The 26,410-nt window shown below is 40.3% G+C and overlaps 2 protein-coding genes across 5 annotated transcripts in view; both read left to right on the top strand.

Moving 5' to 3' along the window:
- Nucleotides 1-3,164, top strand: part of ST13 (ST13 Hsp70 interacting protein) — a 41,487-nt gene extending 38,323 nt beyond the window's left edge. For 2 of the 3 annotated variants that reach the window (XM_061639239.1, XM_061639237.1), the window contains exon 12: nt 950-2,530. In XM_061639239.1, coding sequence (XP_061495223.1) covers nt 950-1,078 — 129 coding nt within the window. In that variant the 3' untranslated portion in view covers nt 1,079-2,530. Of the gene's footprint in view, nt 1-949; nt 2,531-2,634 lie in introns of those variants that run through there. The other variant, XM_061639238.1, reaches the window with a different exon arrangement.
- Nucleotides 3,165-6,903: 3,739 nt separating this feature from the next.
- Nucleotides 6,904-25,788, top strand: SLC25A17 (solute carrier family 25 member 17). Of its 2 annotated transcripts, XM_061639229.1 has the most exons (10): nt 6,904-7,133; nt 12,898-12,958; nt 16,547-16,613; nt 17,682-17,833; nt 18,849-18,965; nt 23,221-23,366; nt 23,512-23,607; nt 24,151-24,233; nt 24,511-24,583; nt 25,189-25,312. In XM_061639229.1, exons 1-10 carry the CDS (start codon nt 6,954-6,956, stop codon nt 25,213-25,215), a joined length of 1,002 nt encoding a protein of 333 aa, XP_061495213.1. In that variant the 5' UTR covers nt 6,904-6,953; the 3' UTR covers nt 25,216-25,312. The 2 variants fall into 2 exon arrangements, with proteins under 2 accessions (XP_061495213.1, XP_061495212.1); XM_061639228.1 differs by lacking the exon at nt 24,511-24,583 and having other exon boundaries at nt 6,908-7,133; nt 25,189-25,788.
- Nucleotides 25,789-26,410: the final 622 nt, after the last annotated feature.

The following is a 26,410-nucleotide window of genomic DNA, read 5'->3' as shown; positions in this document are numbered from 1 at the left end:
AACCAGCAGGGTTCTCCCACATCCATCTCCTGTTACAAATCATCCATTATGGTAACCAAGGCATTTTCTCTGTAAGAGATCTAGATAATTGGTTTCATCCAAAAATCTCTTAAGCTGCATTATAGTTTTAAGAATTTTACATTCAAGGTACTTCATTTGCACTTCATTACTTATCTGCTTCCCTTTGTCGTAAAAATGTGGCTTTCAGAGCTCTTAGCTGCCATTTGCAATTATATCAGCTCAGGAGTGGCTTTTTGATCAACTTTTAAATGTGCAAATATTGAGACTGCATGTGTTCATTGTACAACACAGTTAAATAGTTAATACAGGACTTTGAGTTCTTGATACCCAGTTGAAAATGCCCAAATAATGTTTAAGAGACAAGGAATTAGATATTCATATAGATTTGACTCTTTTGGTGCAGAAATATGAGGTTATTTATTAATTTATTAATATTTATTAGTCGCTTTTTTCCAAAATGAAACTCAAAGCAACTTACAGTTGTACTTTGTCAAGCAAAATAAACTATAATTTCATATAAATGAAGAACACAGTGCCTTGTGCAGTGGTAGTGTTAAATGGCAATAACACTATAGCTAGAAGCTTATGTGGCATGATAGAAATTATACCTTTTAAAGTAATTTGAAGGAGGGGTCTTGGTTTAAATTAATCCTATATTTCATTAAACATACCTTCTGTACTTTGTAGAATTGATTTAATAGCATCTTGTATGGAGTTTTGCTTTTCAGATCACATCTTGTAATTCTCATTTGCACTACATTCTGAGTTAAGAAAACTAGTCCCATATCAGTAGGGTTTATCATACTTGTGTTTATGTTGAATTGTGGCTGGATTAGCATGGACAGTTCTTACAAGCCATTAAATAAAAGCCAGTTTAATTTCATATAATAGTATAAGCTCAACCTATTTTTTCCTTTCTATTTTACAGGATCCAGAAGTCATGGCAGCTTTCCAAGATGTTGCCCAGAACCCAGCAAACATGTCAAAGTACCAGAACAACCCCAAAGTCATGAATCTCATTGGCAAACTATCAGCCAAATTTGGAAGTCAACCATAAAATCCCCTTTCATTGCAAGAGGTGGGGAAAATATTGGTCACACTGTATGTTGCAATAATGCAAACCATTGTACATCTGATTCTCAAAAAAGAACTAGAGTGCTCTGGAACGAATCACTTTTTGTCCTCCCTCCATGCTTCAGAAATGAATAGCAGTCAGTTTATAATTGTATACAGGTTTTATTTCAAAAAACCCATTTTCCCCTCATCGCTTTTGCCCCAGGTGTTTGTCTTACTCAACAGTAGTGCAGTTTACTTTTTAAATTGTGATCTTCCAGTAGATTGTACCAAATTGTATTGGGGAGGGGTGTTTGGGGGTGGTCTTTTTTTAATAATAGCATTGGGTTTCTGCTTCCCAGTAACTGGACTCTTGTAAGAACTTATAACAATTCTTGTTCTAACATAAGGTGGTAAGGCTCAGTATTTTTATTTAACTGGAAGGAATAGTACATAATTCACATTCATTTTTATATGCACAAGGGTGACTTAAATAATTACAATCAGATTCTTCACAGATCAGATCCCTGTAGCAGTGAGTTTGGCTTTTAATATGTTGGTACAAATGCTGTTGAGGCTGGACTTCTTGTTAGTCATCTCTGTCAAGGTGTGTAGGGGACAAATGTTTTTATTAACATTAATAAGCTTATTAACTTGAAAGGTTATGAGGCTTTCTATTATTTCTACTGATTTGATTATTGAACATTATTGCTTGGTTTAATTTTTTAATATTGTGGGAAGAAAACAAATTGGTTGCCACCACCATCTTGCATTCATTGTTTAAACAATTCAGAATACAGATATACAGTATTGATCTATAAACTGGTGACGTTCTGGATTCTCATGTTATGAAAGCCCTAATAAACTTACATATATTTTGCCAGGACCTTAAAATTTGGTATTGTTGGTTCCATTCGTGCAGCTGAGTACTTTCCTATTTCCAGATACCCCAGTTTTGAGTCTCTAAAACTTTTTTCTTTTTGTTATACTATCATATACTTCTAGGGGTTGTGTTTGGAATGGAGAGAAGGAAAGTCTGTGCTGGAATGGCAAATCTTCTATATAAATACAGCATGTGTATTCATTGAACACCTTGCTGAAATGTTCATAAGTAATACAATTAAATCTGTTTTTGTCTATACTAAAATTTTGATTCCTTCTCTTAATGTTGGAAACTTTATTATAATTAGGTCTTGGTCTCTTTCAGGGCTTTTGAATGTTTCCTATTTTGTGCTCTTGTAATTTTGTCAATCCATGAGTGATGTATGTTTTCTGTTTAATTAAATCCGGACTTGTTTAGGAACTCACTTCTAAAAATGAAATTCAGGAAGAGTTTTTTCTTCATATGCTAATTACCTTGTCAAATGAAAAAAGATAAATCCATTTTTGCTTATGAAATAGTTCTGAAAATTCTTCTAGTTGCCTTTAAAAATAATAAAAGACTGGTTTTGAATAATCCTTTTGGTTTATCATTGCATAAGCAGTGCTTATAACTTAAAACAAATTCATGCGAAGATATTCCATATTTTAAGTAATCTCACCAGTCATCCTTTCTTTTAGAACCAGATCTTCCTGTTGATGAGGGAAATCTAAGGCAAATTGAAATAAGAACATAAGAAGAGCCTGCAGGATCAGGCCAGTGGACCATCTAGTCTAGCATCCTGTTCTCATAGTGGCCAACTAGATGCCTGTGGAAAGCATGAAAGCAGGACCTGAGCACAAGAGCACTCTCCCCACTTGTGATTCCCAGCAACTGGCATTTAGAGGCATACAGCCACCAACAGTGGAGTTAGAACATAGCCATTGTGGTAATAGCCATTGAGAGCCTTAAGTTCCATAAACTTGTGTAATCCTCTTTTCAAGCCATCCAAGTTGGTGACCATCACTACTACTTGTGGGAGCGACTTCTAGAGATTTAATGATGTACTCGATGAAAAAGCTTTTTTGTCTGTCCTGAATCATCCATCATTCAGCTTCATTGGATGTCCCTGAGATTCAGAGGGATAAAAACCTTTCTCTGTCCACTTTCTCTACACCATGCATAATTTTTTACACGTCTATCATGTCCCTTCTTGCTTTTCTCTAAACTAAAAAGCTCCAATTGCTGCTACCTTTGCTGATAGGGCAGCTGATCCAGCAGCCTCTTGATCGTTTTGGTTGCCCTTTTCTGAATCTATTCTAGCTCTACAATATCCTTTTTGAGGTGAGGTGACTAGAACTATACATGCAATTCTAAGTGTGGTTCCACCATAGATTTGTGTAATGACATTATTATATTAGCAGTTTTATTTTTAGTTCCTTGCTAATTATCTCAAGCGTGGAATTTGCCTTTCACAGTTGCTGTTCACTGGGTCAACGTTTTCATTGAGCTATCCACTACTACTTCAAGGTCTTGTTCATGGTCAGTTAGCTCCAGTTAAGACTCCATGATGGTATATGTGAAATTAAGAATTTTTGCTCCAGTGTGCATAATTTCACAGTTGCTTACATGGAATTTATTTTATTTTTATTTATTATATTTATATCCCACCTTTCCTGTAAAGACCTCAAGGCACATGCTTCTCCCCCTCCCTATTTTATCCTCACAGCAGCCCTGTGAGGTGGGTTATGCTGGGAGATGGTGACTGGACCGAGGTCACCCAGTAAGCTTCATGGCTGAGTGAAGGTGTGAACCCTAGTCTCCAGGTTCCACTCAGTTTGGAGATCCTTCACAACGTGAATGAGCATATCTGGAATTACAGCAAGCAAGCAAGATTTTACTAGATGTTATTTTAGTGCTGCAAAAACACATTTTTAATTCTACCTTTCATGTCTTCTTAATTGAGTGGTGAAAATGACTTTACTAGGTCTGGCCTAGTAAACTTGACATCACCAGCGGGTAGGGAGATTCCAGATTTACTTGAGAAAATCAGGGAAAGCAGCAATTGGTGGGGAATATCATATGGATTTGGGGGGGGGCTGCCTTCAAGCCGATTCCGACTTATGGCCAACCCTATGAATAGGGTTTTCATGGTAAGCGGTATTCAGAGGGGGTTTACCATTGCCTTCCTCTGCTGAGAGGCAGTGACTGGCCCAAGGTCACCCAGTGAGTTTCATGGCTGTGTGGGGATTCAAAACCTGGTCTCCCAGGTCATAGTCCAACACCTTAACCACTACACCACACTGGCTCTCATCATACGAATGAGGGTGAATTAATGGAGACGCAAGGGGCTTACATTACAGATTAAATGGAAGTATGGATAAGCCCCCAGGGGCTCAGTTTTAGGTTTAAATGAAAGTTTCCTGAGCTGCATCTCATACCAAAGGTGAGTTGTGATAAGCAAGACAAACAAACATTAGTCTGGTGGGAGAGTTGTTCTGGAATGGTGAGAATTCTGTTGATGCTCCATGTTTAGATCTAGGTAATAGTATACTGATAGGAAAAGGGGGTTCACAAGTCAGTGCCTAAAGTATTAGATCAACCATGTCAATGAGAGATGTAAGGAAACTGGAGTGCTCATACCTAATATATCAAAAGATCATATTTTCCCTCTTGTGAATGTGTTAGTGTGAAGCTGACAGTCTGATAGCTGTAACATGCAATGCAAGAATATTCAAGTTGTGGTAGGGTATCATTAGAGATTGCCAGTTTTCTCATTTGGTATTATTTGAGAAACTAACAGTAGGTGTTAAGTAGTCTTGGATAAAGTTTTTTTTAATTCCAATAGATTCCATCCTGGTAAACTATATAAAACACTAAAATACACAATACCATCATAACATTAACAGTGAAGCAGCAGCTAAAATTAAAACACCTGGGGATAACAGGAATAACAATCTGGTACTTTTAAAATATATTGTGCACACATTGTTTATTGCAGATAATAATGCAACTATTATCTCTACCTTATTAGAAGGTCCAAAACTGTACTAGTGGAGAACAGAAAATCAAAACTGCAGTAGCTTCAGTTTTGCATTTCCCTGCTTAAGGTTCATTTCTGTGCATGTTACTTAGATGAGTAATGTGTATGGGGCTTACAGGACTTAATTATGAAGCAAATATTTGCTGTTTGTCCTCCCCTCAGTGAGAAGCTCTTGATCTAGGTGTGCCTATCCCTCAATAAACAGAACTGCTTTGAGTGGGGCACACAGCTTCTCTGTGGCTGTGGTGTTCTGTGCTAGCCGTTGATGGGATCCTTTAGAGAAAAAGTGAGAGACAATGCTGAACTTGGTTACTAGTTCCCAGGTCCTTATTTGCTCATAAAGTTCAAAACACTAAAAAAGATGGAAGTGTACAGCTTCCTGAACTCCCATCGTAAACTTCTTTATGTCCCTGAACCCCAAATACTTGTTGGATATCCCATATCATGTAGCTCCATGATTGGGGGACTTTCCCCTTCAAGCACAACAATAAAGTTACTGAATCAAAATCAGGCTTGTGAAATGCTCATAAATGCATGATGATGTCATGACATGTAGTGTTGGGGAATTGGGTCTTACCAATGAACCCAAAGGCACTCCTGGATGATAGCGGGAATAAGCAGGAGTGTTGGGACCATGTCAAGATAAAGTTTAAAAAATGAATTCAAATATGTCCAATTGACACGGAGTTGTGTGAGTCACTCATTGTAGGAATGGTAAAATGCAAAATTAAGTATGCTCAGTAGTCTTGATCTTTCATACACACAAGTAGCTGGTGGCCAACCAGTACTGTGGTGAGGAAGAAGAGACTTGGAGGAGGCATGTTCATGGAGTTTCAGGTGGTAGGATGTGGTAGAAAAAGTCTCAAATCTTCTGGTGAAGCTGGGGTGTTCTTATAGTCAGATGATGTTTTGATATTTTTACCGAGATAGGGTTGCCATAAGTCATAATTGACTTGAATGCACATAACAACAACAAAGCTGGCACTTGTAGTGATGTCAGTCTCTTGGCACATACATTTTCTATGGACTGCATCTCCTCTTTCTCATACCAGCTTGGTGCCTAATCAAGGGTGCTAGTCACGGGATCTCTTTTAAAGGTACTCATTTACATTAGAATTGTAACATTTGTTTATGGCTGCGGTATTCCAGACACACTCCAGTTGTTGCCTTAATAACCTTCAGTGCCTCCAAGCCTCCAGTTTCAGCCATAAACACTAGAAAAATTCATTCACACTTACACATCCTCTACATGTTATAGACCACTCTGTCATCAGTGGTCTTTGGTAACTAGCTGGTTCCGTAGTACATACAAGCAATGTAACGGACACTGCGCTTTGTTTTGCAAACAAGATGGAGAAAGTTATAGACATGCCTGGCTTTATCTCAAACTGTATTTCTGACATTTCCAATACTACGAGCATTTCTTATATTTTAAGGATATAAATGTGAATACAATGATAGAATAACATTTATAGTAAATGCAAAGCACAGTAGAAGCATATAGAAATATTCCAATAGTATCAATAATAGATGGCATGAATATATGTACATTGAGGTGTTCTTGCATTGATACATTTGAGGAGGAATACACAGCAAGTATACTTTAATTCGTGTCAGTCAAAACAAAAAATAAGGAACCGGGGTATCCATCCCAAACTGTGATATAAGCCAGGATACACCATACACCAAAGCAGAGGGGACGGGGAGGGAATCCTCTCTGACATAACAGCGCATCCCACCTGGCATGGAGACGGAGGAAAAAGTAGTCACCGCCGTAACTCAAATCCTCGCGCCAGAGCAGAAGCAAAGAGAAAACGCCCCTGGTTGTTCCATCTGTTTGACTTACCAAGTGAGCGAATAGCGCTGCTTCTTGTCAGACTGGCCCTCCCACCCGCTCCGAGACTGTACGGGCTGCCGCGGGATTGGTACAAAGCGGAAAGAAACGTCGGACGCCAGAGCCACGTGGTATAGTGTGTCATGGACCGGGGTGGTGACGGAGAAGCCTTCTGCTCCATACCTATCGTCTCCTTTCTTCTCTCTTCTTTCCACCCATGCCGCCGGGGCATTTTGCGGCGTCGGTCGGGCCCCGCCGGAGGTTCAGTCATGGCAGGGGTGTTCTCCTACGAGAGCTTGGTCCATGCTGTGGCTGGGGCTGTGGTGAGTTGACTGCAGCCGTGACAGCCTGCGAGGAAAGCGGGGGTGAGGGAGATAAGGGACAGCTTCGATGCTGGGGCTCCGGGGATGGAGGTTGAGAGGGTCTTGGGCTCGTTCTACATCGCAGGCTAGTTAACAAACGGCACTTGATCGTTTTGTATTGCGTATTCGAGGTAGAGCTTCGTTCCTAACTTTTGCCTCAGCGGGCGCCTCTCTCCAAATTCAAACAGCGCCGTGGACGGGTGAATACAAACGGCCGCTGTATGCTTTTGGGTGCCGTCAGTAAAGTCCTCGTCGGTGATGCCCTACTAAGTGACGAGGATAGTTTTACTACTTCTGTGTTACTGGTTTTTGTGGGTTTTTAAATTTTTATTTTTTAAAAAATGGGGTGTGGATGTGTGGGATAATTCTCTTCGCCTCTGAAACAGGACGTTACAGGTAACCAGTTTTACCAAGTGCACATTCTGGTAAGCTATCACCCGGTTGTCTGTATTCACCTGATTGGGTTTCTGTCTAAGGTTAAGAGGCCTATCTGATGAAACTCAGACGTCCAAATTTGTTGTGGAATCTTGAACGTTGCTTTTCTTAGAAAATGCCAAAACCGTTCAGCAGCAGAGGGAAAACCGAAGAGAGAAGCAACTTTTTGTAAGATTAAGTGCAGTTCAAAAGATGTATAAAAGGGTTAGGGAATTGCCCTTTATATTCCCACCTTATCTATGGTAGTAATAATTGTAGTAATCTAGTAATAGGTTGCTTATACTGTTTCACTTTTTCTCTTTGCACCCACTTGTTCTGTGCTGTATATTATTGGGGTGCCAGGATTATCAGTTTTTCTCTCACCCCCTGCCTTTTCAGCTGTTTGTTCCACAACTGTTCTAATCATAAAAGAAAAATTATGCAACATACCAACTTTTATGACAGGGCTCCTTAAGATACCAGTGACTTTGAAGCTAGAGTGTTGTTGGATGTAGCCAGCAAACCTGACTGAACTACAAGGATCCCTCATAGAAGATCAGGGTAAAAAAACCACTGGCTGATTGAAGGAAGGCAGATAAGATTGGGAACAGGAACTAGAAACAGACAACCTCTGTTTCTTCTAAGGAAAGGATTCCTCCTTCAGTTGGATACTTAACTCTGCTAGCAGTTTTTTTCTACTTCCTTCTGAAAGAGCTTCTCAGCTCTAGAATCATTGTTCACAAATGGACAGCATTCTCTCAGACTCAAAATAAAATAACTTACAAGAAATAATACAGAATAATGCAGATAATGCAAATAAGATATATCTGATGTACATTGATGGTCTGGTACTTTGTATATTCTTTTAGATCCTATTAATTTTACAGCCACAAGAGTGGCTGTATACTATAGGTAGCATAGATTTTTCACATTCCACTATGTTAAATTGAAAATACTCCCCATGCCATTCTGCTTCTTCCCACAAGCTCATTTCAAAACAAAACCTTACAAAACGTATAGTCCTGAACTCAGAAACGCTTGCTTAACAACCCTTTAAGTTTTCATGGCAATACACAAAACACTCGGAGAAAATAGAGAGTTCAAAGTGTAAAAAAAATAAGAAAAAAATCCAGACCCCTGTTGGACTTTTTTCTGTCAGAGGTCTCATAATTTGTTGAAATTAATTAAAAATCAGTCATGTTCACAGAGTACCTGTAATCCTATTACTGACCTTGCCCCATAATCTGACCTTCATCTGGTACTGCAGTTTAAAAGTTTAAAAAATGCCTGTCTGATTTTTGATTTAACAAATTTAACATTGAGGTCAATGATAAGCATGGGCATGTTCAGTAAGAACCAACTGTCAGTGTTCTAAAAGCCAGACTCACAGCTGTTTGGCTTGGCTAATCGGGGCCACACCTGTGCCAGACATTTATTCCACTTTAAACTGTCATGGCTTCCCCCAAAGAATCCTGGGAAGTGCAATTTGTGAAGAGTGCTGAGAGTTGATAGGAGACTTCTATTCCCCTGACAGAGCTCCAGTGGCCAGAGTGGTTTAACAGTCAGCCCCTCTTCTGGGGATTGTATCTATGTGAGGGGAATAGGGTGTCCCCTAGCAACTCTTGGCACCCTTCACAAACTACACTTCCAAGGATTCTTTGGGGGAAGCCTTGACTGTCTAAAGTGAAATAAAGATCTGGTGTGGTAGTGGCCAGTGACAGCTTTGGTTTAAATTTGGGTGGGAAACTATATGTCTCTGCTGTGGAATAAAAAAGTGGAGGGAAACCTGAAACACGATACTGTCCACAAGGTTTTTCTTTGGGAAAGGAAAGGGGCTTTCCCTCTGCCCAGTACCCACCCATCCAATCTCCTCCCCTTCCTCTCCCTGCCCTCCCCCAGGTTAGTTTCACCTATCCTAAGCATGATTTGCAAGGGAGTAAATCCCACTGAATTCAATAAGCATGCAGATGATCAGACCTGTCTTTCCCCTACCCGTCCCCCTCTCTCCTCTCCTCTCCTTCCCTCTCCCCTCCCCTCCTCCTGTCATCTCCTCCCCCTCCTCCCCTACCCACTCCAGCCCTCCCTCTCTCGTCTCCTCCCTCTGGTCAGTTTCACCCATCCTCAGCATGACTGCAAGGGAGTAAATCCCACAGAACTCAGCAAGTATGCAAATGATCAAACTTGCACTTTCTCCTCCTCCCCTACCCCTGCCCCATGGTCATTTTTACCTATCCTAAGCATGATTGCAAGGGAGTAAATTCCACTGAACTCAATAAGCATGCAAATGATAAATCCTTTCTCAGCAAACTTGCACAGGATCCCATTTCTTACCTCCTGGATTAAAAAGTAGAGAAATTCACTAATAGTCAAAAAACCTTGCAGTTTAAGAACATACCTATAAGCCAACAGACATTTCTATCAAACTTTAAAAAGAAGGAAAGTTGGGCGGCTATAGTGAATGCACCTGGGGAGCAAGAGACCTGATCTCCTCTCTGAAATATTGTATTGCCCAATACATGGGCCAGTGGTCTGGGATGATGAGAACTGTAATCCAAAATGTATGGAGACACCAGATTGGCTACCTTTGACTAGCACATGAGTCATACTAAAATGCTTGGTGCCATACAGAAATGATATGGTACCTGGTGAAAATGTTTATAGCCTAAGAGTCAGGGAGAGGGAGAGGGCAGAGGTTTTGTTGGTTATGACCTTTTGTGTTTGTCATCATGTTTCCCATTGTTGTTGTTATATGCCTTCAAGTCAATTATGACTTAATGGTGACCCCACGAATCGCCAATCTCCATTAGCATCAGTTATAAACCACCCTCTTCAGATCTTGTAAGTTCAGGTCTGTGGCTTCCTTTGTGTGCCATGCTGGCTGAAGCTAAAGGGAATCCAAAACACCTGGGGGGCACAGGATGATTATCCCTGTGTAAGGTACTAAAAGTAGCCTTAATGAGGGAAGTGGAACTATACTTGTATAAATGTGGGTTATTTATATTAACCTTTATATGCATATTATGGTACTCCTAAGTTACTTTCTTCAAAAAATTAGAAATGTCCCACTTAGAAAGGATTTGGGGGCAGGGTTTTTTTTTGGCAAAACAATACTAATGTGCAATGAATACGTACCTAAGAAGCAGCTATATAGGTGTAGGAAAGTACCCTAATTTCTCCACTAATTACCAGGACTTTTCGGTCATATGGCTAGGGAAGGGCTTCAAACTGATTTTTAAAATCATATGAAGTCTTTAACGATACTAAAACATTGCTTCACAAGCCTGAAGTCAGTGGGCAGATAAAACAAGTTCACTCCTATTCCTGCTCTACCCATTTATAGTTACTATTAGTACAGTAATGTGCTAATACTATTTATTATTTATACTACTTATAAATTAATTTATAATATTAATTTATAAAATAATGGATGAGAAGCTACAGGCATGGGTTGTACCTATTATATATATCTCCCAGTGTCTGTTCTGGCAGCTCTCTTGCTGCACAAACTCAATGTTTATGGTCCTGAAAGCCCTAAACAACATCTTCCCAGCATATCTAGGAGAACCCCTCCTCCCTATATTCCATCACAACCTTTAAGAATGACTGGTAATGCCCTCCTGAGCTTATTATGAAGTCAGACCTGCAAGGGTGCATGGGGAGGTTCCGTGGCTGCCTTTATCCTAAGGCAGTGGTTCCCAACCTGGGGGCCATGAAGTAATCCAGAGGGGCAGCCATCTGCCTATAAAACATGTGGCAGATGCAAAAGGAGGCTGAGGGTGGAGCTACCAGGAAGAAGAAGGGATTACTATCACCAACTCCCATCTCCTTGCACTGCCACTGCTGATGACAACCTTACTCAGAAAGAGAGGAGAGGGCTTTTCGTGAAGCAAAAAGAAGCAAGGCTGCAAGGAAAGGCTGCTTTCTCTCTTCCTTTCTGGCAGCCAGCCTACCTGCCTTTCTTGACTCCTGCTTCACTGCCACCTCCTTTTAAAAATTATTCTTATTTGCGAGGCTGCCCAGATCTTGCCTTCAGCCCAGATGGAGCCAAGGAGCAGTGAGGAAGCTCAGAACTTGCTTGCCCCCCCATCTCTGAAGCTAAGTGTATGTGCCAGCGTCCCCCCCTTTCTTCCACCTACACTCTGCCCCCCCCAATCTCTCCAAGATGCTGCGGCAATTGGCTTCCCTGCTCCCAAATGCCCAGATGCTTGCAGGAGGGGCAGGTGCGTTTGTGTGTGTGCATGTGCTGATCCATCTTTTGCTCCACTCTCATTCCCCAAGTGCACGCTAACCAAGTCATCAGTTCTGATGATCATCCCAAGGCCTAAAAGCACTAACCTCCCTACTCAATCTATCCACCTTTTTGTCTTTACAATCTAGCATCCCCACCACACTGATTCTGTTATTATTATTATTATTATTATTATTATTATTATTATTATTATTATTATTATTATTACTGTGTCTGGCCCAAGATCACCCAGTGGGCTTCATGGCTGGGTGGGGATTTGAACCTAGATCATAGTCCAACACTGTAACCCACTGGTGTTGGGAGACAGGACTGTACATCTTCAGACTACGTGTGGGGAGGAGGGGGATACTGATCTTGTTACAAAAGGGCAAGGCTGAGCCTTTGCATTAAGAAAAGAAAGCAACACCTCCCTGTCTGCCGGGACCTTTTAATAGAAAGGGATATTTGGAGATGTGATTTTGCCACACATCATTTTTTCAATTAACAGAGGCTAAAATTACAATAAGTGTGTGTGGGGGATGTCAAAATTATAAAGGGGGTCCTGTACTTTTAATGGTTGGGAACCACCATCCTAAGGACTTCCTATAGCCCAACTCTAGCTGTCTTCTGGAAGCAGTACAATACCTTTGTGCTTTGTAGCTTTTCGTGAGCAGCATGGTATTTAATTAATGCAGTAGGTTCTACTGAGTAGGAATTTCATGATTCATGTAGTGTAATATTTTCTTAGCTGTTCCATATTATGGGCTATAGATATATTTATAAAACATTGTGGCTTTCATCTAATTCAGCATGTTTTGGTTCTTTGCAAGATTTTCATCCTAAATGCATTCTCTTAAAAGTAAACCTGATTTATATCAATTGGAACTTTATTTTCATTGTAATTTTTTTTAGATTCATACCCTTAGTCTTGCAAAAGTATTTTTTTTAACAAGATCATTAAAAATAGAGATACATTGTGGCTTCTTTGCTCAGGTATTTATTAATAGTTGTTCTAGCTTTATTACAGGTCTGCAAAAACCCATGTGGTACAGTAAAGCTAACCTTATCTGTTAAACCTTTTAGGGTAGTATGACTGCAATGACTGTGTTTTTCCCCCTGGATACAGCTAGACTAAGACTTCAAGGTAAGCAAATATATACTATGTCATACAAAAATAAAAGCAGTCATGTTGGCGCATAGGAAAAATGCCAAAAACCATATTAGGGCAATGCCTTTGTGAGGCCAGTAATAATGTCACAAAATAACTTTCAGGTTCTCCAGAACTTTCCATCAGGCTAGTTGGTAAACGGAAGGGGCGGGGAGCGGGGGGGAAAGCTGGCTAATGGGTGAAGCCATGGAATCTGCATCTCGTCACGGTCTTAATATGACATGTGAGAGAAGGTAGCAGATATACAAATGAAGCTGTATTAGGTGCTCTGCAGGATTCAGATTGCACATTCAAAGCACCTTGAGTTTGTGATCAGATGTAGATGCCATAGCTTTGCAATCAGCAAACTTTTTGTGTCCCCCTCCCCCTAGTTCTGTTGACTGTCTAGCTGAAGAGTGAGGAACTGCCCATCTCCCCCACCCCCTGGGCCAACGTTTGACAGGTGGGTGATGTGAGGTGATTGTCACCTGTCAAAGTTCAAAGGAGGTCACTCTCACTGCTGATCAGCTGATCGTTTTAGGGAATGTGGGTTGTGGCACAGCAGTTGCAAGTACTCTTGGATGAAACAGATTAGTTTGACCCTTTCTAGTCTGGGTTCAGGCCTGGTTATGGGACTTAATTGGATTTTGTTGCCCTGATGGATGACCTTTATCGGGAGAAGGACAGGGGGAGTGTGACCCTGTTATTTTTACTTGATATCTCAGTGGTTTTTGATACGATCGACCATGGTATCCTTCTGGGTTGACTTGGCAAGATGGGTATTGGAGGCACTGTTTTACAGTGGTTCTGATCCCATCTCCAGGGTTGTTTTCAGAAAATAGCATTGGGCAATTGCCTTTCAGCCCCCTGGCAGTTGTGCTGTGGTTTGCCGCAGGGTACCATCTTGTCCCCATGCTGTTTAACTATATGAAGCCCTTGGAAGTGGTCATCAGGAGATTTGGGATGAGGTGTCAGCAGCATGCTGATGATACCCAGCTCTATTTTTCTGTAACGTGATTTGGGAGAGGCCGTGCAAGCCCTGGACCAGTGCGTGGATTCGGTGGTGGGTTGGATGAGGGCCAGTAAACTGAGTCTGAATCCTAGCAAGACGGAAGCGCTGTGAGTTGGTGGTTCCCAAGTTCGGATAATTGGTTAGTTGCCTGCTTTGGATGGGGTCGTACTTCCTCTGAAGAGCAGGTCCATAGTCTGGGGGTGCTCCTGGATCCATCTTTGTCGCTAGAGGCCCAGGTGACCTCCGTGGCTAGGAGTGCCTTTTACCAGCTTTGGCCGGTAAGACAGCTATGGCCATTTCTGGACCAGAATAGCCTGATCACTTTTCTCCGTGCACTGGTAACCTCCAGACTGGATTACTCTAATGCGCTATATGCGGGGCTGCCCTTGAGGTTGGTCCGGAAGCTGCAGCTGCTGCAAAATGCGGCAGCACAACTGCTCACTGGGAAAGGGCATCACCAACGTGTCACCCTGCTGCTGAAAGAATTGCATTAGCTGCCCACTAGCTACTGAGCTAAATTCAAATTTCTGGTTTTGGTGTACAAAGCCCTATACAGTAGGGCCCCGCTAATGCGGCGGGTTAGGGACCAGGCCCCCACCGTAAAGCGGAAATCCCCGTAAAGCGGAACCCATTGACTGCAATGGGCCACGTCGCACGAAAATGACGCAAAACGCCGTAAAAGCTCAAAACCGGCTTTAAAATGGGGAATTTCCCTGAATTGAAAGCCGCCACATGAGCAGAATGCTGCATAATGGAATGCTGGTAAGCGGGGCCCTACTGTACAGCTTGGGACCAGGATACCTGAAAGATCATCTTCCCCTGAATATATCCAGTTGATCACTGTACTCTGCAGGTGTAGGCCTCCTGCATATACCATCTTATCAGGAGGTCCATTCTGCACAACATAGGAAGCAGACATTTAGTGTAGTGGCACCTACTCTTTGAAATTCCTCCCCTTAAATATTAGACAGGCACCATTGCTGTTATCTTTTCAGTGCCTACTGAAGACCTTCCTCTTTTAAGTAGAGACCTTATCCCAGTCTGCATCTGTGTTGGAATGGCTTTTCAAGTTTTATTTACTTAGTCATTTATTTATTTATTATTTTATTTATATCCCATCATTCCTCCCAGCAGGAGCCCAGTGTTTAAAGCTTTTTTTTTAAAAAAGATGTTTTTAAAGATGTTTTGTTTTAATATATTTTAAGGTCTGTTTTTATGATGTTTTACAGTGTTTTTAGTGTTTTTGTTTGCCGCCCTGGGATCCTGCTGGGAGGAAGGGCGGGATATAAATTTAATAACTAAATAATAAATAATTGGTAACAGCAACCTCTTTTGAAGATGTGTTTTAGTGCCAGTCAGCTGATACAGAGTTCTAGAGAACTCAAAAGCTTGCACAGTATTTTGTGATGTTTTAGTTGACCTAATGTATTGCCTTAATATGGATATTCAAATGTATATTGTTATATTTCCCTTTGTGTATCATGTCTTCAGTCTGACATCTTTATTATTAATTGGATTTGTTTCCTGCCATTCCTTTTAAAGAGATCAGGGCAGTATACATGAGACTATCCCATTTTATCCTTGTGATAATCCTGTGAAGTAGTTTAAGCTGTAAGCTAATGGCTTGCCCATGGCGACCCAATGAGCTTCATGGCTGATCAGGACTTGGAACCCAGTTCTCCCCAATCCGAGTAATCTTTAAAGCAATTCTGACACCAGCATTTTATAATAGTACGGATTTTTCCTTAGGTCAGAAGAAATTTTGTGTTAATGATTTAAATATTCCCAAAGAAACACATTATGTTGTTCTTTCATCAATGAATAGTAACCAAGATAAGGGTAAAAATCCTGTTGCTGGGCACATGTATCCCCGCTCTACTTGCTGTGACAAGTCTTCAGAAAATAAACCGCTTCCTTAGAACTGATACTTTTAGAACCTGAAAAATCCTGGACACCTTGGAAACATTTCAAATTTCTGATATTGATATCTGTATATTACTTCTGCAATGGTGGACCTGTTAGTATGCTTATTCCCATGAATAGACACACAAGATGTTCTCATATTACATACAGGCATTGTTTTGAATCTTTATGTGTACCTCCAGTGTTTAAAAGACAGAGGCTGATGTGTTTAGCGTAATTCTTGAAGCTGCCTTAAGGATCATGGAGGTGTTTTCAAGTGTTTATCTTTTTTTACGTGTTTTTTTTTTTTAATTCTGCATTTGGTTTTTAGAGACCAGGCAGAGAATGCTTCTGATATTGGGAACTGGGAAAGAATCTTGTCAACACACGGAGTGAACATAAATTAGTTAACCATGAATTCAAGACAGTTTTAGACATTAAGAAAAAGGAAGAGTGATTTCTTGTGTTTTGTGCATCCATCCACTACGGGGAGAGCAAAAGTTTTATTTTGGTTGAGAGACAGAAGCCTGGGTAAGGGAAATGCAAGGCACTAGTAAATTCTGTTCCCCCTGCTTCTCCATTGCATCTGAAGTTGCTCTTAGAACAATACTGGAATGAGAAATGGAGATTATTCTATTTCTTTAAGGGTTAAGATTTGTCTTGTCTTCCAGTTGATGAAAAACGCAAATCTAAAAGAACACACACAGTTCTTTTGGAGATAATAAAAGAAGAAGGCCTGTAAGTACAAAACCTTGTAGTTTTTTGCAGTGTGTGAATATTCGCAAGTGTTCAGCATTCATCTGGACTGCATTCCTCTACTTCATATATAGTAGTTTCTTTATTTGTCCAGTATTTCTGGGAAAGAGTTTCACCCTAAAAATGTACCGCTCCTTTGCAAAGAGACTTTATAAAACAGCGTACAATGTTTTCCAGTCACAATTGCTTAAGTGACTTGGGCTCATCATAAGCCCAACCCCTAGAGTCTAGTGATTAATAACAGGCCTTTCTAAAGCCCCTGTAACTTTTGTTGCACAGGGAATGTGCACAAACCAAGGCCACAACCAGCCCTTCCAAATTCTGCTTAAGAAACTTGGTGCACAGTGCATTGGGGAGGGAGTCCAGTCCTTGGTCTTTTCTGATCTAATAAAAACGAATCTTTGAAAAACTGAAATTAAATAGAAAGTACAATACAAAAAATGTTGATTTCATCTTTGTAATTCAAAATACTGTTTCTATAAATACAGTGGATCATGCATTCCCATTGTAGGAAAGTGCTGCAATGCTGTTTCCTTCTAGTGCTGCCAGAAGAACCACCAGGCAGACATAGAAAGTGCTGAAATAGACCCAACCAGCTAGATACTTCTAAATACATGTAGAAGTTTTTCAGCCCTTGGTGTGAATCGAATAAAGTTCCTAATAATTATAAGGAATAGTTGTAGTAACTGTCAGTTTGATAAGGAATTATTTCTGCCAGGAAACAACTGGTATTGTTGTTTCTCCCCCTCCAACTTTAGTTACTATTTTCTGTTTGTCCATCAGTAAAACCTTTCCGGTCATTTGCATATATATTCACAAGTAAGTAGCACTGAGTTCAGTTAGACTTATTCCCAAGTTAGGATTCCTACTGGTAAAATATATGTTGTTGTACCTGTTCATAAAACATATTTTCAACAACTTGCTTTGTCTTGCAGGTAGATATGATGATTGGCCAGGTTCTTAAACAGGCTGCAGATGCTGTTGCTTTATTTCTTGCTTCTTTGGTGATTGCATGATCTTTACTTTTTGCTTTTATTGTTTGTTCCTTAGCCTGGCACCATATCGAGGGTGGTTTCCTGTCATCTCCAGCCTTTGTTGCTCCAACTTTGTCTATTTCTATACATTTAACAGTTTAAAAGCTGTGTGGGTCAAAGGCCATAATTCAACCACAGGAAAAGACTTGATTCTTGGGGTGGTTTCAGGTAATAGAATCCTATCAGTTGTGTTACGTCTGAATGGGTTACTCCAATTTGTGAAAGTAGTTTAAAGTTATGAGATCTGGGTGTTTTTAACGTTACTGTGTCATTTTTCTCTTCTCTTTCTACTTAGACATAATTTTCACATTTGTCCTTTCAACTTAATTTTCCCCTTTAATTTCATTACCTTCTTTAGATCCTTTTATATATGACTACTTGATATTTACACTCTTTGTGGACTGTTTATTGCTTTATGTTGGCAATGAAACCTCAGGATTTTTTTGTTTTGAAAAGAGAAAGTCTGGTTTGATTGCAGTGGGAAAGGTAGTTACCTATGTGAATATAACACTGTATATAAACTGATGTATATAAATGACAATTTATACATACGATGCAGTCTGTTTTCCTGGAGCAGTATATTTTAAATGTCTGGGAAACCTGGTCTTATCTAAGCTGTACTTGTTACCTTTCTTCATATACAGTCTTCTTCTTTTGTATCTGTAAAGACAAATGAGATGCTTTTATTACATTTCATGTACTCTTTTACCTGTGCTACTCTATATATTACTCTAATGTATGTCACTTGTCGTGAAAATGAAAACATAAGTAAAATCTAAACATGACATACAGCCTCTTGAAGCATTAATTTAAAAAATATTTTGGTATTTCTGATCTTCATTAAGAAGTACATGTTTCCATGACAAAGAACAATGTGAGAAACTTGCATCAAGTCAGGACAGGTATTTGTGAGTACTAAGGTGTGCACCTGTTATGAGAGCAAACTTGCTTTTCCTGCTTGGTTGAGCAGATTATGTACATCATCACATGCCATCCTGCCAGCTATTAGTATTGTGAAAATTAGAGCAAGGCAATCTTCTTGCCCTTTTTTGGGGGGGGGGTGGAGAGTTATACTTTCCTGTATTATCTTAATTATTTTGTGCTTTGGAGCTAAAATGAGGATTAAATCCAATTTTTAATATTAGGCCTCTTATTATTTACCTTTTTGTTTGTGTTGCCTAAGGTATAGTGAATGTATTGTTGACTACTCCCCTGTGGGTAGTGAACACCCGTCTGAAACTCCAGGGGGCCAAATTTAGAAATGAAGACATTATACCAACAAACTACAAAGGCATTGTAGGTAGGCATTTGTTATCATTTCTCTTAATGGAGTTCTTATTGGTACTTGTTGATGGCTTTGTTGATTGACGGCTTTTATTTAAAATACAAACAGGGAAAGATCATTACTATTATGCATTTCAGCGCTGATTCTAAAACTGTGAACTATTGGATTATCAAGACATACATATTACAGTAAGAGAGCTTAAAGTGCATTACTCTGTCATAGGATGAGCCTGACTTTGCAACTGATATGAGGCATGTATACCAGCAAAACCAATTCTGGCTTAGCCATCACTCTTGCCTCCCATGCTCCAGGCAATCTATCCCCCTTGAAAAATTAACTTAGAAAATGCCAGTCATTTGTCCCCTACCAATAATATTTTTAATGAAACGGGGCTGTATCCAACAAAGTTGTTCCATTAGCACAAGAACTTCATAGAATCATAGAATAGTAGAGTTGGAAGGGGCCTATAAGGCCATCAAGTCCAACTCAATGCAGGAATCCAAATCAAAGCATTCCCAACAGATGGCTGTCCAGCTGCCTCTTGAATGCCTCCAGTGTCGGAGAGCCCACTACCTCTCTAGGTAATTGGTTCCATTGTAGTATGGCTCTAACAGTTAGGAAGTTTTTCCTGATGTTCAGTCAAAATCTGGCTTCCTGCAACTTGAGCCCATTATTCTGTGTCCTGCACTCTGGGACAATCGAGAAGAGATCCCAGCCCTCCTCTGTGTGACAACCTTTCATGTAGTTGAAGAGTGCTATCATACCTCCCCTCAGTCTTCTCTTCTCCAGGCTAAACATGCCCAGTCTTTCAGTCTCTCCTCATAGGGCTTTGTTTCCAGTCCCCTGATCATCCTTGTTGCCCTCCTCTGAACCTGTTCCAGTTTGTCTGCATCCTTCTTGAAGTGTGGAGACCAAAACTGGACACAGTATTCAAGATGAGGCCTAACCAGTGCTGAATAGAGGGGAACTAATACTTCATGCGATTTGGAAACTATACTTCTGTTAATGCAACCTAATATAGCGCTTGCCTTTTTTGCAGCCACATCACACTGTTGACTCATATTCAGCTTGTGATTGACAATTCCAAGATCCTTCTCACATGTCGTATGGCTGAGCCCATCTTATAACTGTGCATTTGGTTTCTTTTTCCTAAGTGTAGAAGTTTGCATTTATCCCTGTTGAATTTCATTCTGTTGTTTTCAGCCCAGTGCTCCAGCCTATCAAGGTCCCATTTCTATTTTGTTTCTGTCTTCCACGGTATTAGCTATGCCCCCCAATTTTGTATCATCTGCAGATTTGATAAGCATGCTCTGTACCTCCTCATCCATGTCATTAATAAAAATGTTGAAGAGCACTGGGCCCAGGACCGAGTCCTGTGGTACCCACTCGTTACTTCCACCCAGTTTGAGAAAGAACCATTGATAAGCACTCTTTGAGTACGATTCTGGAGCCAGCTGTGGATCCACCTGATAGTTGTTCCATCCGGCCCACATTTAGCTAGCTTGCTAATCAGAATATCATGGGGCACTTTGTCAGAAGCTTTGCTGAAGTGGAGATATATTATGTCCACAGCATTCCCACAGTCTACAAGGGAGGTTACCTGATCAAAAAATGAGATAAGATTAGTTTGGGAGGATTTGTTCTTCATAAATCCGTGTTGGCTCCTAGTAATCTCACTGCATTGTTTTCAAGGTGCTTACAGATTGACTGCTTTATAATCTGCTCCAGAGTTTTTCCAGGAATCAATGTCACGCTGACTGAAACTATATCACCATATACATGCCACCAGACTTTCTCCTTTATAGGGATTATATGCCCTGTAAGAATGTAGGCACCCCTTCCCATAAGTACACTACTCCTCACTCCTAGCTGACAACATTTTGACTCTCATGTTACACAATCCTTGTTGCATCCAGCAACCCTTTATCTACATGCATCGTACTCATCAATTTTACATCCTCTGTTATACTGTTGGAATGCTGCTGTTTCATAGACATGATGCTTACCAGGTCACAACAAAGCATAACAAAACAAAAATAATATAAATGCATCAACAATAAATCATTATCCACCATATTTTTTAAATAACAATAAACAATCTAATACAAACAAAAAGAGTGAAGCATCCTCTGGCCTCAGCGATAATTGGCAGTTCTCCTCTGGTTGTAGTCAAAAAGCTCTCGCATACACCTTCTGCCCCCACCCCACCACTGTTGTCTCATACCTAACAGACAGCAGGTTCGCTGCTGCTCTCGTGCTCTCATATGCAAGATTTGTGGAAATCGTCTATTTTTCATCTTTCCCCGGCTATATATACTCCTGCAGCACCTTGGTACCTGCTTCCCATCACTAATAGTCTTGCAAACTTTATAACTGAATATGCATTACACATCTCTTAACCTTGTATTTAAATATAAAACCCTTTGTAGTATCTTTGTCCTTGTTGTCAATACATAAGTTTCTTCCCACTTCCCATGTCATTTGTACATACACATTGTCAATTTTCAAACTTCTGTGCCAGTACAGCATCTGGCTCTATTCATGATGATACAGATACTTATCCTGATGCCTGGCTGCTCCCAGTCTTTTCTCCCTCTCTACATCCTACATCTGTCAACCTTGTGTGCCATTTCCCAAGCCAAATAATTGTATAAGGAAAGCAGGAGTCTGTGGGCATCTAGAGGCCCATTGCCTTCATGTTGCCCTTAGCTAGAACTCCCTACTGTAGCCAATCCTGATAGCACTGATAGCAACAGCTCATCTACACAGGGTTTTACTGTGTGTCTGGTGCTACTCACATCCCCTTTTAATTTGCATGGTTCATATGATGTTACTGGAAATAGAAGGTACCACAGTTCCCCCCCCCCCCCGTAAATCTGTACTAACCCAATCCTCTGATAATCCAAAAAGGGAAGGAAAAAACATCTTAACTCCGTATCTCTAGGGCTTGCAGAGGCTTTGCTCTGATGCTTTTAGGTGGGTGTGTCAGTCGTTCCCCTCTCCACGCCTCCTCCCTCCTCCTCCTTTCATTTCATTTCCTGTGGCTGAAGAGAAAGTTTTGGCTGCTCTCTCCCATTCTGCAAGGCTTTTTTATGTTGCTGAAAATGGTGCCTTGATTTTATTTCCCCCCCCTAACTTGTGCCCAAAGCATAACACTGCTCAAACAAAGATTTATATTTCAGTTGTATTGTACCAGTGAAAATACAAATAATCACACTTCCGGGTTGTTGTTTTTAAAATGAAACTTACTGGTAGAACAAAGTGAGCATGCTCAGTTGGCAGGTAACAAGATGGAGTAGAAATGTTAAATTAGAGAGTGTGGTCTTTAGAAAACTGCGTGATTGATGCTTCCCCTCGAGTGTGACTAGAAAACACCATGTTTGCAGCTGGCATTGAGCCCTTACTGCGGATGGTGCAAGCAGAAAATGGAGGTAAAAACCGTGTCTTTAGCATGAAGTTATGCTCCCATGTGTATAAGCCCCAAGTCCTGCTGGGATTGGCTGCACTAGAGAGTTCTCAAATGACTACAGTGTAAGCTGAATTGCAAAGGCTCACTTGATAGCATGGCACATTAAATAATGCTGAAATGTTCATGATATTAGTTGATTGACAGTTGGGGAGCCTCACCTACTTACCTGTAGAAGTGGCCCATGTGGGGGTGGGATAGCTCAAGATTCATCCCGTCGGTTGGATTCTATTTTCCACCCCTGTTGTAAATTATTATAGACTGACAAACTATAAGGGATGGAGAACATCAGTATCCATGCTCTTCTCTCTTTAAAAAAATATATTTTAAAGTCAACCCACTCTTGTCTCTCCACATGTGCTTTGAAGTACATGTGAACTGATGTGTTTTTGGTAGATGCCAAAGGAAAGGTTGTATTGATTCTGGGGGGGGGGGGCAGGGGGCAGCACCGTATGTGTCAGCTAAAGATTGTGACCACTACATGGTGAGGCTATGCGGGAAGAGGTAAGAAGCCCAGAGGGAGAGAGACATGTAGGTCTCTGGGAAGCCCAGAAGCAGGCAGGGAAGGCCCCTGCTGAGGTTAGGCTCAGCTCCTGATTTATTTTTTCTGTAGATCAGTGACATCCAATAGGTAAAAGAAGAAGGTTCCTCATCCTGCCCTGGGCTCCTACTGGGAGAAATAAATCTAATAAATAGATCCCTGGATAACAAGATGGCATGTAAAATGTGTAATTTCTTCCTCTGCACACAGACTGTTGCTGAATATTAATGATTACTGTTGCCCTTCTGTATCTTTCTCATTAGATGCCTTTCATCAGATAGTAAGAGATGAAGGAATCTTGGCTTTGTGGAATGGTACTTTCCCCTCACTGCTATTGGTGTTCAATCCTGCCATACAGTTCATGCTCTATGAAGGTCTTAAGCGGAATATTCTGAAGAGGCAACTGCAGGTGAGATTCCAAGGCCTGCAAAGGATTCAATTAAATTCTAACTTCAGATGTTGGTCCTATAAAACCTATTCCTTTATTCCCTTTGTTAAGCTCAGATTTCTTTCTGCAGTCATGTAACCTTTTCTCTATTTATTAACTGTTTCAGCTTTCTTCACTGGATGCGTTTGTTATTGGAGCAATAGCCAAAGCAATTGCCACTACTCTCACTTATCCTATGCAGACAGTGCAGTCAATTTTACGGGTGGGTATCTGTTATACCAGATCACTTTTTATTTCATTGTTTCTTTATACAGTTGCCTTTGGCCAGTAGTCTAGAACTCAAACTGACAAACATTTCTTCCTTTTTAATTCGTTGTTGTGGTAGATGAGCACAACTTATTGTACCTTAGCCTAGAGAAGCTTTTAGGAAGCTGCTTCGTAAGAGTATGAGTCATAATCATTACTTAATGTACTTCATTATGTTGTGCTTGCAAAAAAATGCAACAATGGATTTGACCTAGATTGATACCTTGATATTCTCCAAGGCTATGTATCCATTGTTGTTGTTTTGTCACTCCATGTTAATATGATAGTCAATAAAAATACGGTATGTTAAAAACAAAAACAAAACGCAGCAAATATGAGTTTACATTTCTGATAAATAATAGAAAAAACCTGTTTTCAGGAAAAACGAATACAACTGCTGTTGAGTATTAACTGCATAGTGTATGGCCCCCTTATTGGATGCACTAGGCAACTTTGCCTACTTCCTAGATTTCACAATTGTATTTTGTCTCCTTTTCAGTTTGGACGTCACCAGCTGAACCCAGAAAACAAGAGACTAGGCAGCCTTAAGAATATTATGTACCTTCTTCGACAGAGAATAAAGTGAGTTTTGTATTTGTTTTTTCCTTTTTGACAATAAGTCCATATGGATCTTAATATTGGCTTCTGTCCTATCCAGTTAATATCCATGTTAAACTACCATAAATGGCTAAATAGCTATATAAAGCTTTATTTATTTAAAAATATTACCTCTAAAATGCTAAAACAGTCACCCAAGAACAATAATTGTCTGTAGGAAGACTTTTTGATCTTGTGCGCTTGAAATATTAAGTAAAACCAGCTAATTATTTCCAAAATATAACTTCTCTCCCCGGCCCAGCTTTCAGACCCAACCTACCCACTTATTGAGGTCATTTTTGGAGGTTCTCTTCCAGCTACCCCTGCCATCTGAGGTAAGGTGGGTCCTGACCAGAGGGAGCCTCTTAGTGGTGACATCCTGTTGGTGGAATTCCCTTACAAGGGAGGCCCACTTGGTATCAACATAGTTATCATTGTGCTGATACTTTTTAAAGTTTTGTTGTTATGTCCCTCCAAGTCGACTATGACTTACGGCGACTCTATGAATCAGAGACTTCTTAAAAATATTCCTAGGCTTTTTAATGTATATTCATGTTTTAAAACTTAGAGTTATTGGATGATATACAACATTATTCATACTCACAGTAGATGCACTGGAATCAGTTGATTTAAATAATATTTGACTTACTTAACATTGTTTGCAACCTACACTAGTCTGGAATTTGGAGAAATCAGCATCTGAAAGAAGAGTTAAACATCCCTCTTTCTGCCACTTCTCTTCTGAATTGTCCGCTCAGCCCCACTCTTTACAAAGAAGCAGTAGCACCTGGAGGACAAATGTTTAAATCATAAGTAACTTTTAATAGTGGATGGTGGAGAGAGGGACAGACATATTTTATGATATCCTGGAAACGGAAAGAGAATTTTGCTACAGCTGGAAAGTACTTTCTTACTATATGTTAAATCTGTTTCTTTATAGGCGCTTTGGATTAGCAGGTCTCTATAAAGGGCTTGAAGCAAAGCTGCTCCAAACAGTCCTCACGGCTGCACTGATGTTCCTTGTCTATGAAAAACTTACTGCTGCTACTTTCACAGTCATGGGATTAAAGCGTTCACTGAGGAACTGAATTATGGGTCTCTACAGGGCATTAAACTTAAGGAAAGAAAGACACAATATGGGAAATGACAGTGCCACAGAAGTTTCCTCTCAAAGGCTACAGTACTCTTTCACTATGTTCTTATTCTCAATTACATTCTGAAGCTTTCTCTGAAGGGAAGCTTGAAGAGTGATCTGGAACTATCCACTGCTAGTCACTGTATAGTGGCTTGCTCATCTTCCTTTGTGGATATTTTGATTTGGAAGCAAAATTGAATGTTATATTCAGTACTGAGAAAAAAAAGTCTATTGGAGGACTTCAGTTTCTCTCTATGGGAACTAAGGTATTCCTCATTGTGTGTTTTTTTTCTTGCATTTTAAAGTAGCTTTCATCATTCTTTCTGTTTGCTGTCAGTGTGTTTCAGGGATTTGATATTGTATAATCTCCTTCATGATTGGTCCATTAAAAGTCTTCATAAAGAACTATGGTTCTAGTGTAAGTTTTATGTTGTTGGCTAAAAAGTTTATAGTTGACCTAAAAGAGATGCCCTATGTGCTCTTAAGCCTGCCCATGCAGTGGCCTAAGGACTACACAAAATCAGTCTAATGTGTTGCTTTAAGCCCAGCTTTGTTTAGTATAGTAATGCTCTAATCTAAATATTTGGCCAGTCTTTAACACTGTGGAAAGATTTTCTAATATACATAAAAAATGGGAAACTTTTTTTTGGCTCAAGGGCCTTATTTGTACTTTGTCAATATGACAGTGGTGAACTTTTTCAAAGTGGGCATCATTGCCCTCTTGTGTACATCACACAGGCACATGTGAGAAGAACATTGCTTCAGGTTTTGCCCAGTGGCCCTCAGATGTTCTCTGGGCAACTGGAAGTGTTCAAACGGAGATTCCTGAGCATTTTCAAAACTGGAAGTAGATGACTCTCAACTGCCAATACTGTCTTCACCCAATGACTGCATTGTTGATTTTCTCTAGCAGTGGAGCCACTTCTGTCATTTATGCTGCCACCACCAAATCCAACAACAGCTTTAGTAGGTATCTGGCAGGCCAAAAAGAAGGCTTTGTGGGCCAATTCTGGCCCATACACCAGTG

The sequence above is a fragment of the Rhineura floridana genome, chromosome 8 (genome assembly GCF_030035675.1).
Source record: "Rhineura floridana isolate rRhiFlo1 chromosome 8, rRhiFlo1.hap2, whole genome shotgun sequence".
Taxonomy (NCBI): Eukaryota; Metazoa; Chordata; class Lepidosauria; order Squamata; family Rhineuridae; genus Rhineura; species Rhineura floridana.
This window is presented reverse-complemented; position numbering and strand designations above follow the sequence as displayed.

Bases quoted from the DNA above. Each gene is read 5' to 3' on its own strand.
- SLC25A17 (XM_061639228.1), top strand. From the start codon at position 6,954: ATGGACCGGGGTGGTGACGGAGAAGCCTTCTGCTCCATACCTATCGTC. The intron at 17,834-18,848 runs GTAATAGAATCC...GTGTTGCCTAAG, and splicing joins GATTCTTGGGGTGGTTTCAG to GTATAGTGAATGTATTGTTG. The intron at 23,367-23,511 runs GTGAGATTCCAA...TAACTGTTTCAG, and splicing joins TTCTGAAGAGGCAACTGCAG to CTTTCTTCACTGGATGCGTT.